The sequence below is a fragment of the Danio rerio genome, chromosome 18 (assembly GCF_052040795.2).
Source record: "Danio rerio strain M-AB ecotype USA chromosome 18, GRCz13ab, whole genome shotgun sequence".
Lineage (NCBI taxonomy): Eukaryota > Metazoa > Chordata > Actinopteri > Cypriniformes > Danionidae > Danio > Danio rerio.
In genome coordinates this window covers 20451214-20473812 of record NC_141038.1, presented here as the reverse complement: position 1 = coordinate 20473812, position 22599 = coordinate 20451214, and the positions used below count along the sequence as shown (strand labels likewise).

Sequence of the window (22599 nt, the reverse complement as noted above, 5' to 3'; positions counted from 1 at the left end):
CTCCATTAAAGCTAAACTTATGCATATTATTTTCATGATCAAACATCTGATTCACTGAGCATTTCATTCGATTGTCTTACCCCATGGTGATGTCAAATATGTTGCTGCCTACAGAGCTGGAGACAGCCATGTCTCCCAAGCCTTTCCTTGCCACAATCACACTGGTGATTAAATCAGGAATCGATGTTCCGGCAGCCAGAATAGTAAGACCCATGATCTCCTCAGAGATGCCAATGGTCTCGCCAACCTATAAGAGAAAATCTTTGATAACTTGATTTGTTTGGTAACAAAACTATATTTTAAGGCACAATTTGTTATTTTCGCCACTAGAGGGTGCATGTTCACAACAAACAAAGGCATAGTTTGAGTGTGGAATCTTGGGATTTGTCGACTTTATTACATCCTACAGGAATCCTGCAGAAATCATGTTCATGGATAAGCTAAAGTGTTGAAGTCAGAAGCAAAATGAGACCCTTGAAGCTATTGCTGATGAGAGACACGCCATGAAAGCAGTGGAGCTTTTCTTATGCCACAGTAATCTACTTTTGGTTTATCTGGTCATTTCGGCTAGAATAAAAGCAGTTATTAATATTTTAAAAACCATTTTGAGGTCAAAATATTCGCCCCTTTAAGCTATATTTTTGATAGTCAAAGAACAATCCATCGTTATACAATTACTTGCCTAATTACCCTAACCTGCCTTGTTAACCTAATTAACCTAGTTAGGGCTTTAAATGTCACTTTAAGCTGTATAGAAGTGTCTTGAAAAATATCTAGTCAAATATTATGTACTGTCATCATAGCAAAGATAAAATAAATCAGTTATTAGAAATAAGTTATTAAAACTACTATCTTTAGAAATGTGTTGGAAAAAAAATAAACAGGAGGGCTAATAATTCTGACTTCAACTGTATGTATCTCAAACAATATAATGAGGAAACCTTATCTACATTTTTATTCTTAACTCAACCAGCATTAGATAATCACCTGCCTCTAAACCTTTTTGGAATTATGAGAAGACACTGGGGAAAATATTTGAAATCAATATTTGAAGAAGAAGCAGAGAAAACACACAATATATTAATGCTATGCTTCCCGGTTTTCTCTAAAACCAAACAGAAAAATTGAGGAATTGCTTGTTTGAACATTCTTTAAAACATCTGTGATAATGTTAGCCCATAAATCAGCTAAATATACAACACTGTTATGGTCGTTTTTGGATATATTAATGAAAAAATCTGACATATTGTGCCTTTTCAAAAACCTTTTTTTTTTTTAAAAGCAGGCGCAACTGACCTGATGTGCCCACCACACCATCAGATAGGAAAATATAGCAATCCACACTATTGAGCCAAGAAAGGTAATGACGAAGAACTTCTTGGATGCCTGTAACGTACAATAGCATAATATAAAAAGAAGAACAAATAAAATTAAAGCTGAAGTGATTTGGTTTTGGTTCTCACAGGGTTTCTGACATCTGGAACGGTCAGCCACAGTGGAAAGACAATGGGCAGCAAAAACAAATACGTGGCCTGTTTACGTCTGGTGTCCGGCCACTCTAAAGACAACGGTTCATCTCCATCTTCCCCAGCTTCATCTTCATTTTCATCATCATCGTCGTCATCATCATCATCGTCGTCATCGTCATCATCACTCTCTTCATCACTGTCATCTTCATCATCATCCCCTGAATTGTCTGAACCTCCTGGATTTTCAGAACCTCCTCCTGCTGCAATGTCTCCATCCTTAAAACAGAGGCAGGTGAAAACATAATATAATAATCTAAAAAATTAGACAAACAACAACATATATAAAGATGGCTGTAACTCCTAGACACTGAGATGGACAAATCCCCCTCCAATGATTATAAATTGCCCAATTTTGTAACCAATATTGAATTTACAATTAACATGTCAAAAGTCTCAATCTCAGTATTTCAAAGCTAACTTGGGTAAAATATAGACAAACTCTGTAGATATTTACATTAGATTTTGGCTAAGCTATTGTTGTCTAGTGGAAGGAATGTGTCAATAGAGCCGCCATTTTAGTACAGGGTAGCGCTCCTTTGAAATGAATGTGGGACTAAGGTGCAGTGGAGAACTGGCCATCGTGAGCCAGATATATCTACACATTTATACATCTATCTATGATCAGGAGTTTTCCCGGTGGTCGGTATGCAAATATTTTTTTTTAAATTACAAAAAATATAATTTTACATCACTTTTCTACATCGATTGATAAGACAAAGAGTGAGTGTTTGTGTGCATGGAAATGTATTATTCACCCTCCCTGTTAAATTTGATTTAATCCTGCTTTCACTTCTCATTCTAACGGGAGCGATTCTTTTGTGAATGAATCTCCATCGTGAACGACTCGTTCAATTAGCCGACAATAATACAAGTTTGTAGCATCGCAGCATATTGTTGTCATATTTGATTTACATAGTTTGCTTATTTTATTCAACAAAACTAGCATAAGGCTGGTATTTAGTGCAAGTTGGTGGTATTTTACCTTATGGTCAGATGTTTTTTCATCAATAACGTTACTTGTTGAGCACAAAAGTTCATAACATACAAAAACATAGAAAACGAAATCTTACCTATGAAATGTTCTGCCTTTATGCTTTGTTTGCTCATTACTACACCCGCTAAAGTCCAGCGCTAAAGTTCAGCATCTTCATATTGGCTTTAGTCTTGGCTAGTGCCAAGACGTTTGTTTTGGGAGCACTGTACAAATGTGGCGGCACTATTGACACATGCTCAGGCTCCGTATGAGGTATCTAGTGTATATATCTATAGACAAACTCGCCTACCATTGGGTTGTTATTTGTTACATAAATTTTTAAACCACACAGGTGGGATTATCTATATTTTTATCTAAATTTGGGTTGAAACGTAGTATCGAAAACTTCAGTCTTTTCCAAAAATGTTGTCTTTTTGAGTAAAAAAAATAAATGTTATCATTTACTTAATTCATGTTATTCCTCAATGATAGCACAAGAAAACATTTGCTTTTACAAATAAGCGTGAATGTGTGCACACTTTGAGATGCTTGTTTTACCCCAACATTGGGTCAAATATTGAGAAAGTGTAATATAATTCGAATTTGAAAATTAACCCAAAGTTGGGTTTGTCCATTTTTGACCTAATGTTGGGTTACAAAAATCCAGCATTTTTTTTGTTTTTAAAATAGAGTTAGTACTCAATTCTGTTCCACCCACATACACACATAATTACAGGCTTGACTTAAAGTGATAAATCCCCCAAATAAAATAAAAGTTTAATCATCATTTACACAATACAGCTTTCTTTTGTGGAATAAAATAAAGCTTTATTTCTTCCATGTAACTATAAGGAAAAAAGACTTTGGAATTTCTCAGCCTCAAAAATTATGAAAAACCTGGGTTTGTAGTCTATCTAAATACATTCAGTCAGAAATTATATTCTCCAGAAAACTGCAGAGAAGTCAGAGAGATGACCACTTAAAACAATGGTTAGGTCATTGGTACTTCTCTTATAAACACATCATAGAGAGGAAAAAAGGCCTGTTAACACAAAAAAATAATAACTGTTTTTTATCTAGTTTTAGAAACCATTCCAATTTTCCAGTCCACAGCACAGCTATATTAACAATATCTTTGGAATCACGTTCAGAACAAGCTTTTCCAACCAAAACTATTGGCCAAGCAGAATCCATCCTGCCTTGAAGAGTTTGAGCTTGGCAGGCAAATAAAACATAATAATCTAAAAGCTTAAATTCTAAATTAAAAATTTACACTGGACTTTGCATCCTTCAAATGAATTTTAACGAGCTTGACATTGGCATTAAAACGCATCAAAAAACGATTGCAAAACAGACCTGTACTTGATTTTTGATGTGTTTTTTAATGACAATGTCATTTGGATGTTGTTTTGCCATCAAGTAAGTCAATTAATATCACATCGATTGGTGTTTTTGACGTGTTTTTGACATCATGTCTGTTTTTTTTTTGTCTTAAAATCTGTATTTCATTGCCATTAGATTACATTGTTCAAAAGCTTTCGCATTGTGTTCCACTGAAGAAAGAACATAGTGTGAATGAATAAATGATGACAGTAGAGCTGGGCGATTAATCGAAAAGGTAGTCAAAAAGATTTTTTTTTTAAGTAATCGACATTCAGAACCTATATTCATACTTATTTTTTCAGGTCAATTTTGTCAAATACTTTGCCTCTGCTTGTGGAGTAACGTGACCCTGCTCTGTTGAGACTGAGTTAAACTTCTGCGTTGAACACACAGGTGTGGTCGCATACCCGTGCACCTCTCAAAAAAAATGCAACTACACGTCGCACGTTTGCACTACATTGACGAAGATTGAAAGCTTGAACCAGAGAAACCTTAGATGGCATATTTTCCATTACAGTAAATTTATTATTTACATTCAAGAAAAATACTGTTTAAAATATTATTTACAGGATATACAAGAGTTATTTTGTTTACATGAGATACTGTTTATTTTCTACTTTTAATAGGAAAAACATTAAAAATAATTTATTTGGTTTTCAAAAGTGCAAGCTATTCATTTTCACTTTTTTATAAGAAAAAAAGTGACAGTTTTTTTTAGGCAATGTGTGTTTTAATTTCACTTGTTCAACGTTCATGTTCAATAAATGACCGTAGATAGTGTTTGCTTCCTTCAATTATTTTAAAATCAAGTAATGCACCATTTAAAAATCTCTCACTTGTAATATTTGAGCATATTTACTGTACAAAACTTGTCAGTAAACATGGAGGACAAAAAATAAATTAATAAATGAATAATCTTTCATTAATCGTAATAAAGTTTTAATCAAAATTTAGATTTTAGTCCAAATCGCCCAGCCCAAGATGACAGACTTTTCAACTGAACAAAAATGTGAATATGAATGACGTACTATATAAATCAGATCACCTCTGTCTGCTTTACAACAGGGTAAAGAATTGAGAAGCTCATTAAAAGCACGCAAGTGTCTCAGAGCTCTTGCTTGTTCTTCCAAACATTTGTTTTGATGCAGTAGGCCCACCTTTTGTGCCTCAGACTTCTGATTGGTGTCTTCATCTTTGGCTCCTGGAGGCGCGTCTTTTGAATCCTTGGTCTGCTCCGATTGATCATCACCTTATTTAAACCATGATAGTAAAACATGAATGAATCCTGCAGTTAAGTCTTGCATGTAACAATACTACAAGCTCCTCTCAGATGTGGAGTGAAGATTTTCTCAATAGGAGTGAGTAATGTTGCGGTATCTTTTTGGCGGCAATTTCAAAGCCCACAGTCGCGGCGCAAGATAATCCGCAATTGATTCCAAGCCACTCATGCTTAATTCATGAGATGGAGCTTGGTCATTATGTCAGCTAATGTGTAAAGCAGCTCTCAAGTAGAAACAAAAGGTGGAAATATGGAATGCGGGATGCGGCGCAGAGGGCAAAACGGGCCAAACTCCTGGCAGCGTGCCCTCTCTTTGTAGCTTTCATCCAGCACACAGCTGCTGCGTTAGCGCTTGTGGAAATGCAACATTAAAATCCATTTTGAATATGCAACAGAGCTCATCTGTGAGGTAGGACAATGCAGAGACCTGTCTACAAAGCTCTGCGCAATCATAATAGAGAACAGACTAAGATCGTAAAATCTCACCTTCACCAGATTTTTCCTTCTTTTTGTTCTCTACCTTCCCCCGGGCCATGTCGTTCAAAATCTGAGCCTTGTCTTTAAATTTCACTGCAAACCAGGAAAGGGAGAATATAGCTTGAATGCAGACTTTGACTGAAACTGTCAGGGTCAACAATGGCAGTGACACAGATGATGAAAGCCCTAATTTCACAGAGACGTGATACAAAACGTCATGATCACACAGGCTGCTACAGGAAAACAAACACAAGAATAACATCACACAACACTAAAGCCCCTTACCTTTACATTCCAAAGAGCTTCTAGCCTTTGCATCTCCATTAAACACTGACTCTAATGAGTAAAAGTAGAGTCATATACAGTAAATACCAAGGCGAATTAAGAAATACAGCTCCAAACACCCTTCATGTCTGCACTGACTTGTAAATACCAAGTGGCAGTGTTTAAAGTGGAGAGTTAACCAAAAACTGAGAATTCTAGCACCATTTTCACTTGGTACAAACCTACTTGAGTTTCTTTTTTGTGTTGAACACAAAAGAAGATATTTAGAAAAATGTTGGGACACTGGTAACCAATGACATCTAGAGTATTCGTTTTACCTACTATGGATGTTACCAGGGGCGTCACGGTGGCGCAGTGGGTAGCACAATGGCTTTACAGCTAGAAGTTCACTAGTTCAAGCCCCAGCTGGGTCAGTTGGCATTTCTGTGTTGAGTTTGCATGTTCACCCCATGTTTGCGTGGGTTTCCTCCAGGTGATTTCCCCCACAATCCAGAGACATGCGGTACATGTGAATTGAATTAACTAAATTGGCCGTAATGTATGTGTGTGAATGCAAGAGTGTATGAGTGTTTCCCAGTGTTGGGTTGTGGCTGGAAGGGAATCCGCTTTGTAAAACACATGCTGGACTAGTTGATGGTTCATTCCGCTGTGGCGACCCCTGATTAATAAAGGGACTAAGCCGAAATTAAAATGAAAGAATGGATGTTACCAGTTTTTAACATTTTTCTAAATATCTTCTTTTGTGTTTCACAACCAACTATCCCTTTAAATGTACTAAATTGTTAAAGAAATTGGTAAATAATCAAGCCTGAACTCTTGAATTATGATGTCATTTTTCACAATCCAAAAAGTCTTTAGATTGATTAGTCTATAGAGCTATCAGCAGATTTCTGTCAACATGATTTTGCAAAATTGTGCAAACATATCCATATTTCACCACAGCCATTTTGCTGTTGTGTTTGAATTTTGGTGTAGAGAGGAAAGTGATCAGTGCATGTTTGCTTAGTCATCCAAATGTCACCACTGGGCTATTCCTTAAAGGACTACTCAACTTATTTTGAAAATTGGCTCATTTTACAAGTCACCTAGGGCTAAAAAGATTTGACCAGAGCTTATCTTAACAGAAGTCATACAATTGGATTATACCGTTAGCATCTCACACAACAAATCGTAAAATCAAAATTCTATAAGACACTATTCTGTAAAAACATGCGCTATGCATGTACGCTAACACAGGTATGATATCGACATGCATGACATTGATATGCATGTTGTTACTGCACTATAGATTGCAGTGAGGGGTGTCTCCAATGATAATAAGCAGCACTGTAGCCTAGTTATATATATGGGGACAATTTTCAGATGCAGCATAATATAAGTGTGCCAGCTGCAGCCATGGTACGGTCTTAGTACACAATGTATCTCTAGAAGAGTCAAGCCTTGAATAGGAAAATTATCTTTTTTGAGCAAAAGGCTAATGGTCTAACCCGATTCAATGTTTATGCTAAGCTAAGCTAAAGGTTTTCTGGCCAAACCTGGAGATTGACTGAATGGATTCAAAAATAGTAAAGCTCTGTTTAACTATAAAAACTATAAAACTGTAAACTGTAAACTATAAAAACTTTGACTTTCAAAATGAACCTATTTCCAAAAAACAGTAGAGTGTCCCTTTAGAACTGGAAGGTTTCTACTACCTTTATTACTTCAGTAATGTATTTACAGCTGAAATGGAAAATTGAATAGGTTTGTATTGTGTGAGTGTGTGTGTGTGTGTGTGTGTGTGTGTGTGTGTGTGTGTGTATGTGTATGTGTGTGTGTGTGTGTGTTTGTGTGCGTGCGTTCGTGCGAGCGTGCGTGCGTGCGTGTGTGTGTGTGTGTGTGTGTGTATGTGTGTGTGCGTGTGTGTGTGTGTGTGTGTGTGTATGTCAGTCTGTACTTATTAGTTAGCTACTGAGTTGTACTCATTAGTTACTTATTAGTAAAGGTAACTACAAATGAACCAATCTCATTGACTATCGCTGCAGTAAAAAATGGCCCCTAGCAGGAGTGAGCTGCTCAAGCCTGGCTCTCATCCAGCCTTTATGAGCTCAATCAAAAGCAGCTTAATGATGGAGCAGCGCAGTGCAGGGAGGTTTCCTTGAGGACCCTGAGAGCGCAGGTGCTGCACAGTCTCCTGAGGATAGACTGAAGGTCAAGAGAACCAACCTCAGCCATCAAACCGCTGACCCACAGAGCACCACAGCTTCTGATTTACGTGTGTACATGCCAGCCATCAGGGAGAATCATATCAAGTCATACCTTCAATATAGTGCTTTAATATCTATTCCAATTTTAGTTTGAGCTTAGCGTAGTTCACAGATGTTTATTATTACATTTTTGCGGGGCTCAAATCATATCATTGAAAACAGGGGTGACATACACATGGATGTGACTTGACTTGGTGGGCCCGACCCCTTTTCTCTCACTACTATGAATCACTCTCCACTCCATAGACTGAGAAAGAGCTATTTATCTTCTTAGTATCAATCTGGACTTAGTGCTGTCATCATATGGAACACGCTTTGCTAATCCATTTGTACTGGGAGAAGGACAAAGGGACTCTCCTGCTACACTTCTGAACGCCTTACGGTCCTTGCATGAGGGAATACACAGTAGATCATTTGGTATTTTGATCTTTGTACAATTATTCTTACAATTCATCTGTAAAAAGGTGTAACCATACAAAATCTGAAACAAAAATCTACAGTGAACCAAAAATCACTCAAAAACAAATACTATGGAGATTAATAGTTATAGGTTTTCAGATTTCTTCAAAAATATCTTCTTTATTTTTAACAAAAGAAAGAAAGATAAACAGGTTTAAACAAGTTAAGTGTGAATAAATGACTTAATTTAAATTTTGGGGTAAACTATCCCTTTAAATAATCAAAGAGAACAATATTCTTAGGCTATACATTTTCTGCATTTACTTTAACAAGTATATACATCATAATCTTACGACGGTTTGTGACAATTGTATGTTTTGACAGTTTAATCAATGATAATGAATTTGCACAATCACATATTTACACATGCCACAGTGACAATTATGTTTAAGGTCTGGTTAAGGTATGACTTTATAATTGTTGTTTCTAAATCATACATTTTGTACAAACCCATTTAACATGGTGTTTAGTAATTTAGTAAACGCCAATTATTTAGTAACTGGTTCCCTAGTATATGTTCGCTCAAATCATCAAAATATTACTTCAATTGAAAAAAGAATAATTCAATTAACTTTACAATAGTTTTATTAATTACTTTCAGAAAAAAGGTACAAAAGGTGCTGATGTACTTTCAAGGTACCCATGTAGATCCATTTGGAACAAATGTACAGTTGAAGTCAGAATTATTAGCCCCCCTGTTTATTTTTTTCATGTTTCTAAACATAATAGTTTTAATAACTCATTTCTAATAAGTGATTTATTTTATCTTTGCCATGATGACAGTAAGTGATATTTGACTAGATATTTTTCAAGACACTTCTGTTCAGCTTAAAGTGACATTTAAAGGCTTAACTAGGTTAATTAGGTTAACTAGGCAGGTTAGGGTAATTAGGCAAGTTATTGTATAAAGATACTTTGTTCTGTCGACTATCGAAAAAATATAGCTTAAAGCGGCTAATAATATTGACCTTAAAATGGTGTTTTAAAAATTAAAATCTGCTTTTATTTTAGCCGAAATAAAACAAATCAGACTTTCTCCAGAAGAAAAAATATTATCAGACATACTGTGAAAATTATCTTGTTCTGTTAAACATAATTTGGTAAATATTTAAAAAATAAAAAATAAATAAAGGGGGCTAATAATTCTGACTTCAAATGTATACCTTTTGAAATCATACCTTTTGATTGGTGTATTTACTTTAAATGAGATCATCAGACTGAGAAATTAACCACTAAATTTCAAAAATAACAATCATTTATGTTTGCTAGTAGATCATATCTGAACTGCATTGTTTATGCAAAAATTCTAGTTCGGTGATGACCACATGATGTTGTTGTCGTTCCAAAACTGTATGGCTTTCCTTCTTGTAATTCCAATCATGAGAGCTCTCTGAATAGATTTAAATCTTTTACAGTGTATGATTTAAATGGCATTTTTGCTATGAAATATATGTATGTTTTGTCATATGTCATGAAGAAATGAAGGCATGCACATGACCTAAAAAAAGATACGCTATAGAAAACGCAAGAAAATCAGAAAATAAAATCATCTATAAATATGCAGTGCTGGTGAAAGAGAGTGATATAACACAGTTTATAATGGAAATAAATAAGTAAATAGATACTATTAAAAAACTCAAATCAGTCCAGAAGAGTTTAATGAATGAATTACACTACCGGTCAAAAGTCTGGGGACAGTAGGATGTTTAAATGTTTTAAAATAAGCCTCTCCTGCTCACCAAGGCTACATTTATTTAATCAAAAATACAGTACAAATTGTAAAATTGTAAATGTTATTGCACTAAAAAAATAACTGTTTAAAAGCAGTTTATAGTGTAATTTAATGTTTTATTCAGTGATTTTAAAGAGGAATTTTCAGCTTCATTACTTCAGTCTTTGGAGTCACATGATCCTTCAGAAATCACTCTAATATTTATTTTTATTGTTATTAAAAGCATTTTTAATAATGGTAATAGTAATAAAAGCAATAATGACTGGTGTAATAATTTCATTCGAAACCACATACAATAAGAAAGCAGTTATTTACAATTGTAATAAATATTTAACAATTTAACTCTTTTTTTTACCTTTAATAAATACCGCCTTGATGAACAGAATCATTTTCTTTAAAAAATAAAACATGAAAAAACCCTTACCCCAAACTTTTGACCGGTAGTGTAAATATCTATATTGAAGAATATATCAGTGTTTATTTGTCCATACAGGGCTCTAATCACTGTTATAGGGAAGAAAGAAAGTCATACATCCGTAAGTGATAAGACAATTGAAATATTTGGGTCACTGTCCCTTTAAACATGCAGAACTGCAACAGGTTATGCTTCGTGCATTGTGTGCTTAATGAGTTATCATTATGAGGGTTCAGACACTGAAGGGCTCTTACCCTCTCCAAGAGGATCCAGAGTGTGAATCATCAGCTGGAAGATGGTGTTCCTCATGGTGCTGTTATGCAGAGAGGCTGAACTGCCCCCGCGCTGCAGTGTGGGCTTCAGCTGCACAACACACAGGAAACATTCAGACAATCGCTCACGCTAAATTATCATACTGACAGACTTTCTGTCTCATCCTGAAGTGGAGGTCATAGATCAAACACTCTTCGAAATAAATATTACAAAGGGGGGTTTTGCAGTGATGCCATACAAGAACCATTTTTAAATCTCAGAGTTACCTTTTAATAAATAATAATCCTTGAAATAGCCTTGTGTGAAGAATAGTGTGAAGAATATTTTAAAAAATCTAAAGAACTGTTTGTAACAGATTAGTGGATTAGAGTGTATTCCTGGTGTTTATTTTAGATGTTACTTAAACAATTTAGAATTATTAAACAAAACTCTTATATACCATGTGGCATTTACTCAATCAATAACTCCAAATTAAAAAAAATTATTTTAAAGAATTAAAAGGCAAAAAAAGTGCATTCATGTGAACAGACATCACATATGAACCCTACTTTGAACTTACAGGTTATACGTACATCCTATTTATTTAAATGAATAATCTAATATTAGTAAAATAGGATATTTGAAATATCTAATTTGATAAAGACAATCATGAATGTTGCTAGCTTGATATGCAGATACAACAACATAAAATAGGCTGATTTCACAAAATCAGAACAACACAGCAGGCCAACATAGCAATATTTGTGCAACTAATGAAGAAGGACTTTGTTTGGAAACATTAATTATCTGTTGATTATAGTATGGCATAAATCAAACTTAAAGGATCCCCTGAACTTATTGAGGTCATGCAAAAAAAATATGTAAGCTTAATTTCAAATTATGAAAAATAAATTCTACATTATTTTAGAATAAAAAAACAATGAGGTCAGGGATAAAAAATAATAACTGTGAATCAAAAAAAACCCCACACATTTAAATCTCTTTTGCACAAGATTGAACTCTGCATTAAAAGTTTTCTAAATTACAAACAAAATCAGTTTTTTTTTTCCAATTATATATAAACATATAGTCTTATCCCCTTTGCTTTGTTTTCACATTTTGCACTTTTGTGAACAAACCATGTCCTTAGACTTTAATTTAAATCACGGAGGGCTTCAACATCATCATTGGTCCACTAGTTGAGATTGACAGCTGCTTCTCTAGCCACTTACACTCTAATTTGAAAAAGTTATCAGAGGATCACATATATTCTGACTCCTAATCCAGTGATTTATTTACATATATTTATCTATTGATGTTTGTACATATTTTTGCACATTTCTGTTTACCTTTAATCGATTCTTGTCTTCTGGTTCAGGTGGCCTGTTCTCTTCACCTGAGGTTCCATTATCCTGTGTGCAACACCATTTAGAATTACAGAGTATGCAAAATATTCAGAGAATAAAGGTGACTATATTATTATTATAAAGTTTATTTTTAATGTTGTAAATATCTAATGTAATGTGTATTTCTATTGTGCATGGCCACATACTCAAAGCGCTTCACAATCATGAGGGGGGGTCTCTCCAGATTACCACCAGTGTGCAGTATCCACTTGGATGATGCAACGGCAACCACATGACAAGGGTGCCAGTGCGCTCACCACACACTAGCTATAGGTGTTGTGGAGAGCCAATTTGGTGGAACAGCGCACCGGAGTCACACCCCTTCTCTTTACGAGAAGTGCCATGGGAAATTTTAATGACCACAAAGAGTCAGGAGCTCGGTTTATCGTCTCATTGGAAAGATGGATATTTGTAATATTCTACACTAGTATACTTAAAGGGGCGACGCAGTGCCACAGTAGGTAGTGCTGTCGCCTCACAGCAAGCAGGTCACTGGTTTGAGCCTTGGTTGGGTCAGTTGGCGTTTCTGTTTGGAGTTTGCATGTTCTCCCAGCGTTCGCGTGAGTTTCCTTCCGGTGTTCCGGTTTCCCCAAGAGTCCAAAGACATGCGGTACAGGTGAATTGGGTAGGCTAAATTGTCCATAGTGTATGAATGTGAATGAGTGTGTGTGGATGTTTCCCAGAGATGGGTTGCAGCTGGAAGGGCATCCGCTGCGCAAAATATGTGCTGGATAAGTTGGCGGTTCATTCCGCTGTGGCAACCCCGGATTAATAAAGGGACTAAGCCCAAAAAAAATAATTAATGAATGAGTATACTTAAAAGGACAGATCACCTCAAATTGAAAATACTCACCCTAAAGTGATTCCTTACCTACTTTAAATAGGTAAACTTTATTAAACCTTATTCTATTGAACACTAAAGAATGTATTTTTAAGTAAGCTGAAAACCTGTAACCTTTTACTTCCAAAGTAGGAAAAACAAAAACTATGGATGTCAATGGTTGGAGGTCACTAGCTCACTACAAAATATTTTCTCTTGTGTTCAACAGAAGAATCTCATAAAGGTTTGGATCTTTGGGTGAAATTTCCCTTTAAGTTTCCTCATACACTAAAATACATAATGTATTCATGTCTGTATTTTTTCTAAAATTAAATATACAGTGTAAAAAATGCAGGGTTCCACACAATTAATTCATGTTGTCCCTACACAAATCGATTAAGTTAATGTAACACTTTTAACAAATTTGTGTGGATTGAACATAAACATTAAATTGTCCCAATAAAATCTCAAGAATTGTGTTGTTTCAGCTCATTTTAAATAAGCAGCTTGAACAAGCTAAAGAGTGTGCTCAGCATATATAAGTACTCCCCTCACCAAATCTATCTGTAAAATGTATATTTTTAATAGAAAACTATATACAATATTTGTGCATATGGATTAGTCAGTATTGCAGTATTGCATATGTATTAGATTAGTCAGTATAGCCAAATCTGGAGCTTATCTAACAAAATAACTTAGGATAACGGTCTAAAAACTAGTACACCGAAATTTATATGTTATAGAAAAATACTAAATACAAATATTAAAAAAGAGGAAAAATCAAGAGTTTTTTTTAGAAGTTTTTTATATTTTAAGAGAAAAATATTTTTTTAAAGAAATGTTGTAGGTTGTAATGTTTTTTGCAATATTAGTTGTTTAATTGTATTATCATTCAACTTCTAAAGACATTGAGTGACTAAAATATTATTTTAATAAATATATCTGTTTAAACAAAACTTTTTGTGTAAATACACCAAAATACATTGCCTATATTCACTGACAAATAGATACAAATACTTATTTACAAAATGGGGTGTACTCAATTATGCTGAGCACTGTTATTACTTTTTTGTTATGAATGTAAAAAAAATGTGGCTGAGGCATCCAGTGTTTTATTATTATATCATTTTAAACTATTATATTATTTATAGATTATTGTAATTTATTTTACAACACTTTACACAGTAAAGCCCAAAATTATTCACACCCCTGGCAAATTCCATTGTTTAAATGTAAATAAAAGCTGAGAAATATTTTTTTCCACAATGAAGCCTCTTGTACATCGTCTTATCTTTTGGGAGAAGCCTGTGTCATTTTCTGGTCAAGAAAAAAACAAGCTGGTGAAATAAAAGTAACTTTAGGTCAAAATTTGCCCTTCAACTTTCCTAGGCATCTTCTTGCTTAAACATTTTTGTCTACTTTGTTTTATTTACCATAAAATTGTATTTAGCTTTAGTTTACAAAAATGACACATTAATAAACAACCTAATGTTAAAAAAAAATTCAATTCTGTATTTTTACTGCTGTTCTTGTTACTTATCTGTGGTAAATTCAATCCATTGGGTTTAGTTTGACAGAGATCTAGGTCCTCCGGGTCTAGTAAGCCGTCTTACGCTATATAAGCTTCAATCACACTTATCAGATTTAAACACTCTATATGTTACACAGTTTGTACATCACAGTAGACCCTCAGCAGATTACGTCAATATCTCTAGATCAGAGAAGCCACTGTGTTATAACAAGTCCAGAAGCTCTATGACAGATCTTTTTGATCATATGAAAGTGCATGAAAAGCATCTAAAAACCTTATTGTGAATGCAAATGCATCCTGTCACTTACTATTTAACATTTCTTTTACAATATGAGACATGTTTACACAATCTGACTGTCTGTTTGTCACTTCAGATTAAAGTCACGTGAGTGTGAACACTGAGATGTTATGACAGATTATCAAGAGTTGATCTCTCTAAACCTGCATCTCATCACAACGTCTAATCTGAGGGATGTTCAGGATGAAGAAAGGAACTTGTGAAAATGGCCTCATGATTTTAATATGTGATGGGATGGTGTCACTAATACAGATGGGGCCGTCACTCTGAGCCGAACGCACCTGCTCCGAATACCTCGTCTGCTACAAGACAACTCATTAACAATGTCTGGCCGCAGCAGACACAAGAGATCCTTTTCATTTCTGTTTATCAAAGGAAAAAGCAAACCCGTGCATATCTGCTCAATGAATAAACATAAGTGACTCGCATTCACCTGAGTGGGATGCAATTATAGCTATGCTATCACATCCAATAGCAGATATTACAGCAGTATAATGGTTCCTCATTACTTGAAGATTTACCACATAGTAAAGCAGCAGCCTTGTTCAAAACAGAAGTAAATGTTTCTGTGATAAATATGATTAAAGTGCTATGCTGATTGCTAACATGTAGTCTATAACCAAATTGAGCATTGTGATAGTAATGCACAGGGTTGTAGTTCTTTAGTTATAGATCTCAGTGCTGATCAAATATGTTTATTAAATGCACAGTTGATCGGTTTGCATAACAAGGTTCTAAATTAATAAATGTCAACACTGTGTTTGTATTAGTCTAAAAAAGACAAGATTAACTTGAGTCCACATCTTTTATGATCAGAATTCAGCAGCACGAGTAGTCTTTAATAAACTTAAAAGAGCACGTGTCACTCCGCTACTCATCGGTTTGCACTGGCTGCCAGTTGCTGCTCACATCAAATTCAAAGCTCTAATGTTTGCTTACAAAGCGATTTCTGGCTGCGCCCCTTCTTATGTGCTCTTACTTTTGCAGATTTATGTGCCCTCCAGAAACTTGCGTTCTGTGAATGAACGTCGCCTCATGGTTCTATCCCCAAGATGGAAGAAATCACTTTCCCGAACTCTCAGGCTCAATCTGCCCAGTTGGTGGAATGAACTCCCTAACTGCATCAGAACGGCAGTCACTCGCTGTCTTCAAAAAACGACTAAAAACTTAACTATTTACTCTCCACTTTCCTTACTAATATGCAACTCCCTCTCTGCCTCCTCCACTAACTACAAAAATAAAATAAAAATTACTAATGTTTTGCTTCTTACACTTTCTTTACATACCTGAAACTTGCCTATAGCACTTATTCATTGTTGCTCTTAAAGTTGTGTAAATTGCTTCCTTGTCCTCATTTGTAAGTCGCTTTGGATAAAAGCAACTGCTAAAAGACTAAATGTAAATGTTATGATGAGTATGTTCATCTCTGAGCGACACGGTGGCCTTAGTGGTTAGCACTGTCACCTCACAGCAAGAAGGTTGCTAGTTCGAGTCTCAGCTGGGTCAGTTGGCTTTTCTGTGTAGTTTACATGTTTCCTTCGAGTGCTTCGGTTTCCCACAGTCCAAAGAGATGCGGTATAAGTGAATCGGGTAAGCTAAATTGTCCATGGTGTATGTGTGTGTGAATGTGTATGGATGTTTCCCAGTACTGGGTTTTTTTTTTGGTGAACTATCCTTTTAAAGGGGTGGTCCAGAATGTTATTTTTAAGGCTTGGTTGTGTTAATAAGATGCAAAGCAATGTGTGCTCATGTTTAACTTGAAGGAAATCGTGTTATTTTTTCATAAATCTCACTTTGATTATACACAGCTACTCAGCTAACATGAAAACGACTGTCATATTTCCTAGTTCCTCTAAAAGGCCCACCCTCAAGTGACTCTGATTGGTCATCATCATAATATGCTGTGATACGCCGATCGGCTTCACGTCACGCCCTGACAAGCACGCGCGTTTTGTGTAAACAGTCAGTCAGTCAGTCAACACGTGTCTGTAACGAGTGAAAATGGGATGCGGCTCCTTTAACTGTTTCTGTGCCTTTTAGTGTGTTTATGCGTGTATACGATGAAGTATTTGTAACACGAGAAGCGCATGTGCGCGGGAGAGATTTTTATTGTTCTTTTTCTCTCATGCTCGGATTAAGTTATCTTCTGTGGTGACAGAATAAAGCACAAGATGTGAGATGAGACCTTTGTGAGCCTGGATTGATTTGTTTTTGATGTTACACTCCAGTTGGGAAATCATTGCTGTATTTTTTTTAAATCAATGCGTTACAGGACGTCTTTCATGCATATGCGGAATATGCCTGTGTAAGTAACATGAATCGTTCACATATCTTTTGCGACTTTATTGTCCGAGTTGTAAAACGCATAGCATAGCTGCCTATAGAGAGAAATTCTGCCGTCTCACACAGAGAGACGCAGGTGCTGGCCAAGAGTGCGTGTATGTGTATGTGTGTGTGTGCGTTTACAGCCGTTTGATAAATATGGATTTGTAACGTTAGCTAAGTCGTTAGCGGTTACCATAATTTCCCGTTGTTTACATCTTTGCTACAACACACCGTTAAAGTTAGACACTGTACATGTCATGATCAATTTTAACAAATAAAAACACTTACAGGTCATGACTCAGAGTTCACAGCGTCTCCTTGCTCCATCTTTGAGGAGATTTTAACTGAATCCAGCACTGAACTGGGAGAGATTCTGGAAGCTGTGTTTTGTCAAATCATGCTTGCTATGTATTTTATAGTTCTCTGGAACATAATTAATATTGAACTGTAAGCACTTCTGTGTTTGGGTCGTGTCATTTGGAAGCCCAACAACAGAAACAGAACAGCTCTGTGGAAACAGCAGGATGGCATTTCTCTCTCTGCAGTAACGTTACAGCGCCTCTGGCCACGGCCTTTACCTGCGCAGTGTGGGATGCGCAATAACGAACTTTTGTGATCTCACAGGGGGCGGAAGTATTTTTTGTAGTCCCCAAAATTCGTTAATTGTAGGCGTTGCTAAGCTAACTCTGTACAAATCAAGGTCTCCCTTTGCATTAAACTTTGAATATTTTACATTCAGAGATGCTGTTTATGTTCACACAGCTACATTACACATCAACTGAAGTTTAAAATATAATATCGTAGTGGACCACCCCTTTAATGGCTAATGTCAATCAATCAATCTGCAGCTACCCAAATATAGACTATTTATTTACGAATATTAAAGAATATATTTAAAATATATATATTTGGATTAATTTAAACTGATTCACACCCTATTCATTAAAATATTTGTGAAAAAAATAAAAAAGGTATTTTGTAAGATGGAAAAATTACTTTAGGTTGCAAAATAAATGGTATCATGTGGTGAGTGACTCCCCAAAAACTACTATTAAGTTATAAATGGTATTTGTTAAATAAATACAGAAATAAAAATGTTTATGTTTTATGTCTGCATGACACTCAGTTTTAATATTAATTTCAGTAAAATTATTGAAAAAAATGCAAATGTTTACAGAATTTATGTACAGTATAATTTTAGCAGAAATATTATATGGAAGACTTACTGCAGCTTTATTTACAAAACAAGTGGTTTTAACTGAATTTGCTTTATGAAACTTAAATGAAAGTTTTCAGATCTTCATTCATTCATTTTCCTTCTGCTTATGTATTCCCTTATGTATAAAAGGGTTGCCATAGCAGAATTACTCGCCAACTATGTTCCAAGTACTGGGAAACACTCTTACATTTACACTCAAACACTACAGACAATTTTTGTTAACCCAATTCACCTATACTGCATGCCTTTAGACTGTGGGGGAAACCAGAGCACCCAGAGGAAACCCACGCGAACATGGGGAAAACATGCAAACTCCACACAGAAATGTCAACTGGCCCAGTTGGGACTCAAACCAGCGACCTTTTACTGCTGTGAAGTGACAGTGATAACCACTGAGCCCCTCTGCCACTCTTTTCAGATCTTGTACTCTCAAAATCATTCAGCATAAATCTGATCAGATTTTTTTTTTACAAAATTCTGTGGAGAAATAGCCAAAATTGTTCTGCCCTGCACATGAGGCATGTAGCCAAATCCATCTGACCCAAAGCAAAAACAATTAGACGTACCTTCTCTGGTTCTTCCACCGCAATGACTTTGACGATGCTCTTGTGTTTGCTGAGCTGAGACTTAAAGGCGCGCTCTAACTGAACATTGAACTTCATGAAGGTTACATATAGAGCATAACCTCCCACCAGCATCATGCTCTCCCACCACATAATGGTGTTGTCCAGGAAGAAGATGATAAGCATGATGAGATCCAGGATATAGAAGGACACGTCCCGAAAGAGAGGCCACCAGGTGAGGTGAAGCATCTCGCGTGAAAACAGTGCACACATTCCAATTACGAAGAGGATGTTAAAAACAGCCGAGCCAACGATGGTCCCAATGCCCACATTGCTATGAGAAATGAAGACTCCAATCAAAGAGGTGAAAAGTTCAGGAGCTGAGCCTCCAGCGGCCATGAACGTCGCCCCGGCTACATCATCAGAGATGGCCAGTTTGTCTGTTATAACCCCTAAAGTTGGGACAAAAAACTCGTCGCAGACGATGGCCAAAGAAACAAACATGTATACCATTCCAAAAATATGGAGAGAGACCCAGCCTTTGCGTCGATCCTCAATGGAAAAGATGTCCTCCGGATACTCGCCCTTCATGTGTGGTGCATCTCCAGGTTGGGGCGCGGTAGTGTTGGGCACCAGAGTGGTCGTTTCAGTTGCTGGAGTTGGAACTGGAGTGGGTTTTGGGAGGTCTGGATCCACATAGATACAGTGGACGATTGTCCTGTTTGTTGTTGTGGAAGGTGCCTCAGTTGTAGTAGATGTTGTTAGGACAGGTGCATTGGTTACTGTCTCTGATGAACGAACTTCATCTGAGTTTTTTGGGTGAACAGTGGTCGAATTAGTCATGACTTCTGGCATTTCTGACAGTCCTCCTTCCAGGGCAAGTCCAGAGCCATCCTCAGGGTCTCCGGCTCTTTGGGGTTCGGGCCAGGGATCTGGAAGTCTGGCTCTGATCGTGAGTTGATATAAAGAGCAAAGGAAAACCCCGGACAGAAGAAATATAATCCGGCTGAGATGAAGTCTCTTCCTTCGAGTCAGGAACATTTTCTGAGTGTTTCCTAAAGGGCACAGAGTTGTTTTTTAGGGCTGTGACACCCAGAACCTCCCGCTAAAAGATGCAGGGGTATGCAGGACTCACTCTCAGACTGTTTCATCTCATTTTCTCTGTGATGCTGAGGTTTCCTCTCACAGACCTTACAGAAGATAAAAGGAGGAACACTGAGTGCAACAGTTGCATAAACAACACTGAATGCAGGATCAGCAGATTACAGTGGACGTTACGCTACTTTCCTAAGGCTGTTCTAAGACTTACACCTTATCTAACCAACACGTTACATTGGATTAAACTGATAATAATTTGGAAATCATTGTAAGAGACACTCTTTAAAAGTGGATCAAACATCAGAAATTTGTCAAAATTGATAAAACTGCCACTGAAAAACACTATAAAACCCAACAGTCAACTTTATCAAATGAAATGAGTGTAGTTAACTCAAAATTGACTGAAAGGTAATTCTACTCATTTGAAAAGAGTTTTGGACTCAATGTAATGTTGAAGGTAATGAGTTAATTAAATTACTTCAACTGAGATGGAGTAAGTTCACAGTATTCAAATAGATTATTATTTTAACGCAAATGGTTTGTAGCAATCGGTTTCCTCAAATGGTTTGAGTTACCTTAACTCATTAGGTTTTACAGTATACTCAGTGGGTTTGAGTTCTCTTCATTGATTGGGTTTTACTGTGCTCACATTGCTTCATTAACTCAAATAGATTAAGTTCACAGCACTCATTAGGATTAGTTTTTGAACTTAAATGTTTTTTTTTTGCAATCGGTTTCCTTAAGCGGTTTGAGTTTCCTTAATTTATTGGGTTATACAGTGCAACAAAATGCTATTAATTCATAAGAAAATTCAAGCTTTTATCAATTTAATTGTTTGTCTATCTATCTATCTATCTATCTATCTATCTATCTATCTATCTATCTATCTATCTATCTATCTATCTATCCAGGGGTGTAGCGAACATCTTAAAAGTGGGGGGTGACAGCTGAATGAGATCCAAAACTTTAGGTTCATTTACATTATCACCTGTTTCTAAATGGTCAGTCTCTGTGCCCATCTATCTATCTATCTATCTATCTATCTATCTATCTATCTATCTATCTATCTATCTATCTATAGATTATATCGACTATATATAGATACTTACATTTTAAAAGTGGGGGGTGACAGCTGAATGAGATCCAAAAGTAGGTTCATTTACATTATCACCTGTTTCTAAATGGTCAGTCTCTGTGCCTATCTATCTATCTATCTATCTATCTATCTATCTATCTATCTATCTATCTATCTATCTATCTATCTATCTATCTATCTATCTATCTATCTATCTATTTAAAATGCTATTTAATTCAGGTAAAGTGTCATAAAAATCATACTGCATAGTAATAATGAAGGATGATAATACACAACCTTTTTACACTGCTTTTAAATAAATTAATAAAGAAAAAAAATCTCGAACATTTTACTCTAAACAAAACCGTGTTAAACAGATTGCATCTACGGTGTAAAGTTTTGTCAACCGTTTGCCATTAAGCAATTTCCACAAAAACAGTGAAACACTGAGCATCATTGTGTGAAACGAAACGGAATGAATAGTGAAATACAAAGTGTCATCAACTGTTGCTGTCAAGCTGTATCAGTGCTGTATCAAATCCTAAAATAGCTTAATGAAATATATTATCAAAGATATGCACATTAATACTTATTCTACTAATGTCATAATAAATTATAGTTAAGCTTAAAGAAACGTACCGGTCGTCGGGCGATGCGATGAGCGCTACGTCTCTCTCTCCCTCACAGCTGGACTGCAGGGAAGGCGCGGATGCTGAGAGAGAGCGGCTTCAGGTCAAGCAGGACGCACCGCAGGACAGGCTCTTCAGCGTGGATCAGCACAAAAACTAATACCTGAAGTCTTTTAAGAGGATTAGATGTACTCTCACCCCACACTCTCATTACTCCTCCAGCCATTTTAGCACAATTATTCTGATCATTTGCGTCTCATTCACAATTCCCAGAAATTGAACGTCATGTAAAGTGGCTAGAAAAATACAAATCGAAGGCTAACAATTACTTCGAGAAAATATTTTCTCTTTTGTAATTATTGGTAATTATCTTTATGAACTATGGATTACAGATTAGCATTAAAATTGTAAATATATTTTTTGTTCCCGGGGTGATATTAGGCTTATAGGTTTCAGGACATGCTATCTTTTACTCGTTTTTCATCTTTACACTTTTGAAAACAAACAAACACAAAGTGAGAGAGTGATAGTTTCACACAACTTTTTAGAATCTATCTCGCGCGTTTCCGAGTAGGAACGGATTGGTAGGCTTCTTTTGTTCCCCA

General features: G+C 35.9%; 2 protein-coding genes across 12 annotated transcripts in view; one reads left to right on the top strand and one right to left on the bottom strand.

Moving 5' to 3' along the window:
* Positions 1-22584, bottom strand: part of slc24a1 (solute carrier family 24 member 1) — a 28281-nt gene extending 5697 nt beyond the window's left edge. For 3 of the 11 annotated variants that reach the window (XM_087293073.1, XM_087293078.1, XM_087293076.1), the window contains exons 1-10: positions 22005-22584; positions 20328-20382; positions 19196-20247; positions 12380-12442; positions 11033-11141; positions 5651-5734; positions 5043-5134; positions 1464-1745; positions 1297-1386; positions 81-247 (exon numbers count right to left, since the gene is read on the bottom strand). In XM_087293073.1, coding sequence (XP_087149199.1) covers positions 81-247; positions 1297-1386; positions 1464-1745; positions 5043-5134; positions 5651-5734; positions 11033-11141; positions 12380-12442; positions 19196-20247; positions 20328-20343 — 1955 coding nt within the window. In that variant the 5' untranslated portion in view covers positions 20344-20382; positions 22005-22584. Of the gene's footprint in view, positions 1-80; positions 248-1296; positions 1387-1463; positions 1746-5042; positions 5135-5650; positions 5735-11032; positions 11142-12379; positions 12443-19195; positions 20248-20327; positions 20408-21399; positions 21423-22004 lie in introns of all 11 variants that reach the window. The other 8 variants (XM_087293079.1, XM_087293083.1, XM_087293081.1 and 5 more) reach the window with 5 other exon arrangements.
* Positions 1-22599, top strand: part of dennd4a (DENN/MADD domain containing 4A) — a 343904-nt gene that overhangs the window by 64886 nt on the left and 256419 nt on the right. The window lies entirely within an intron of this gene.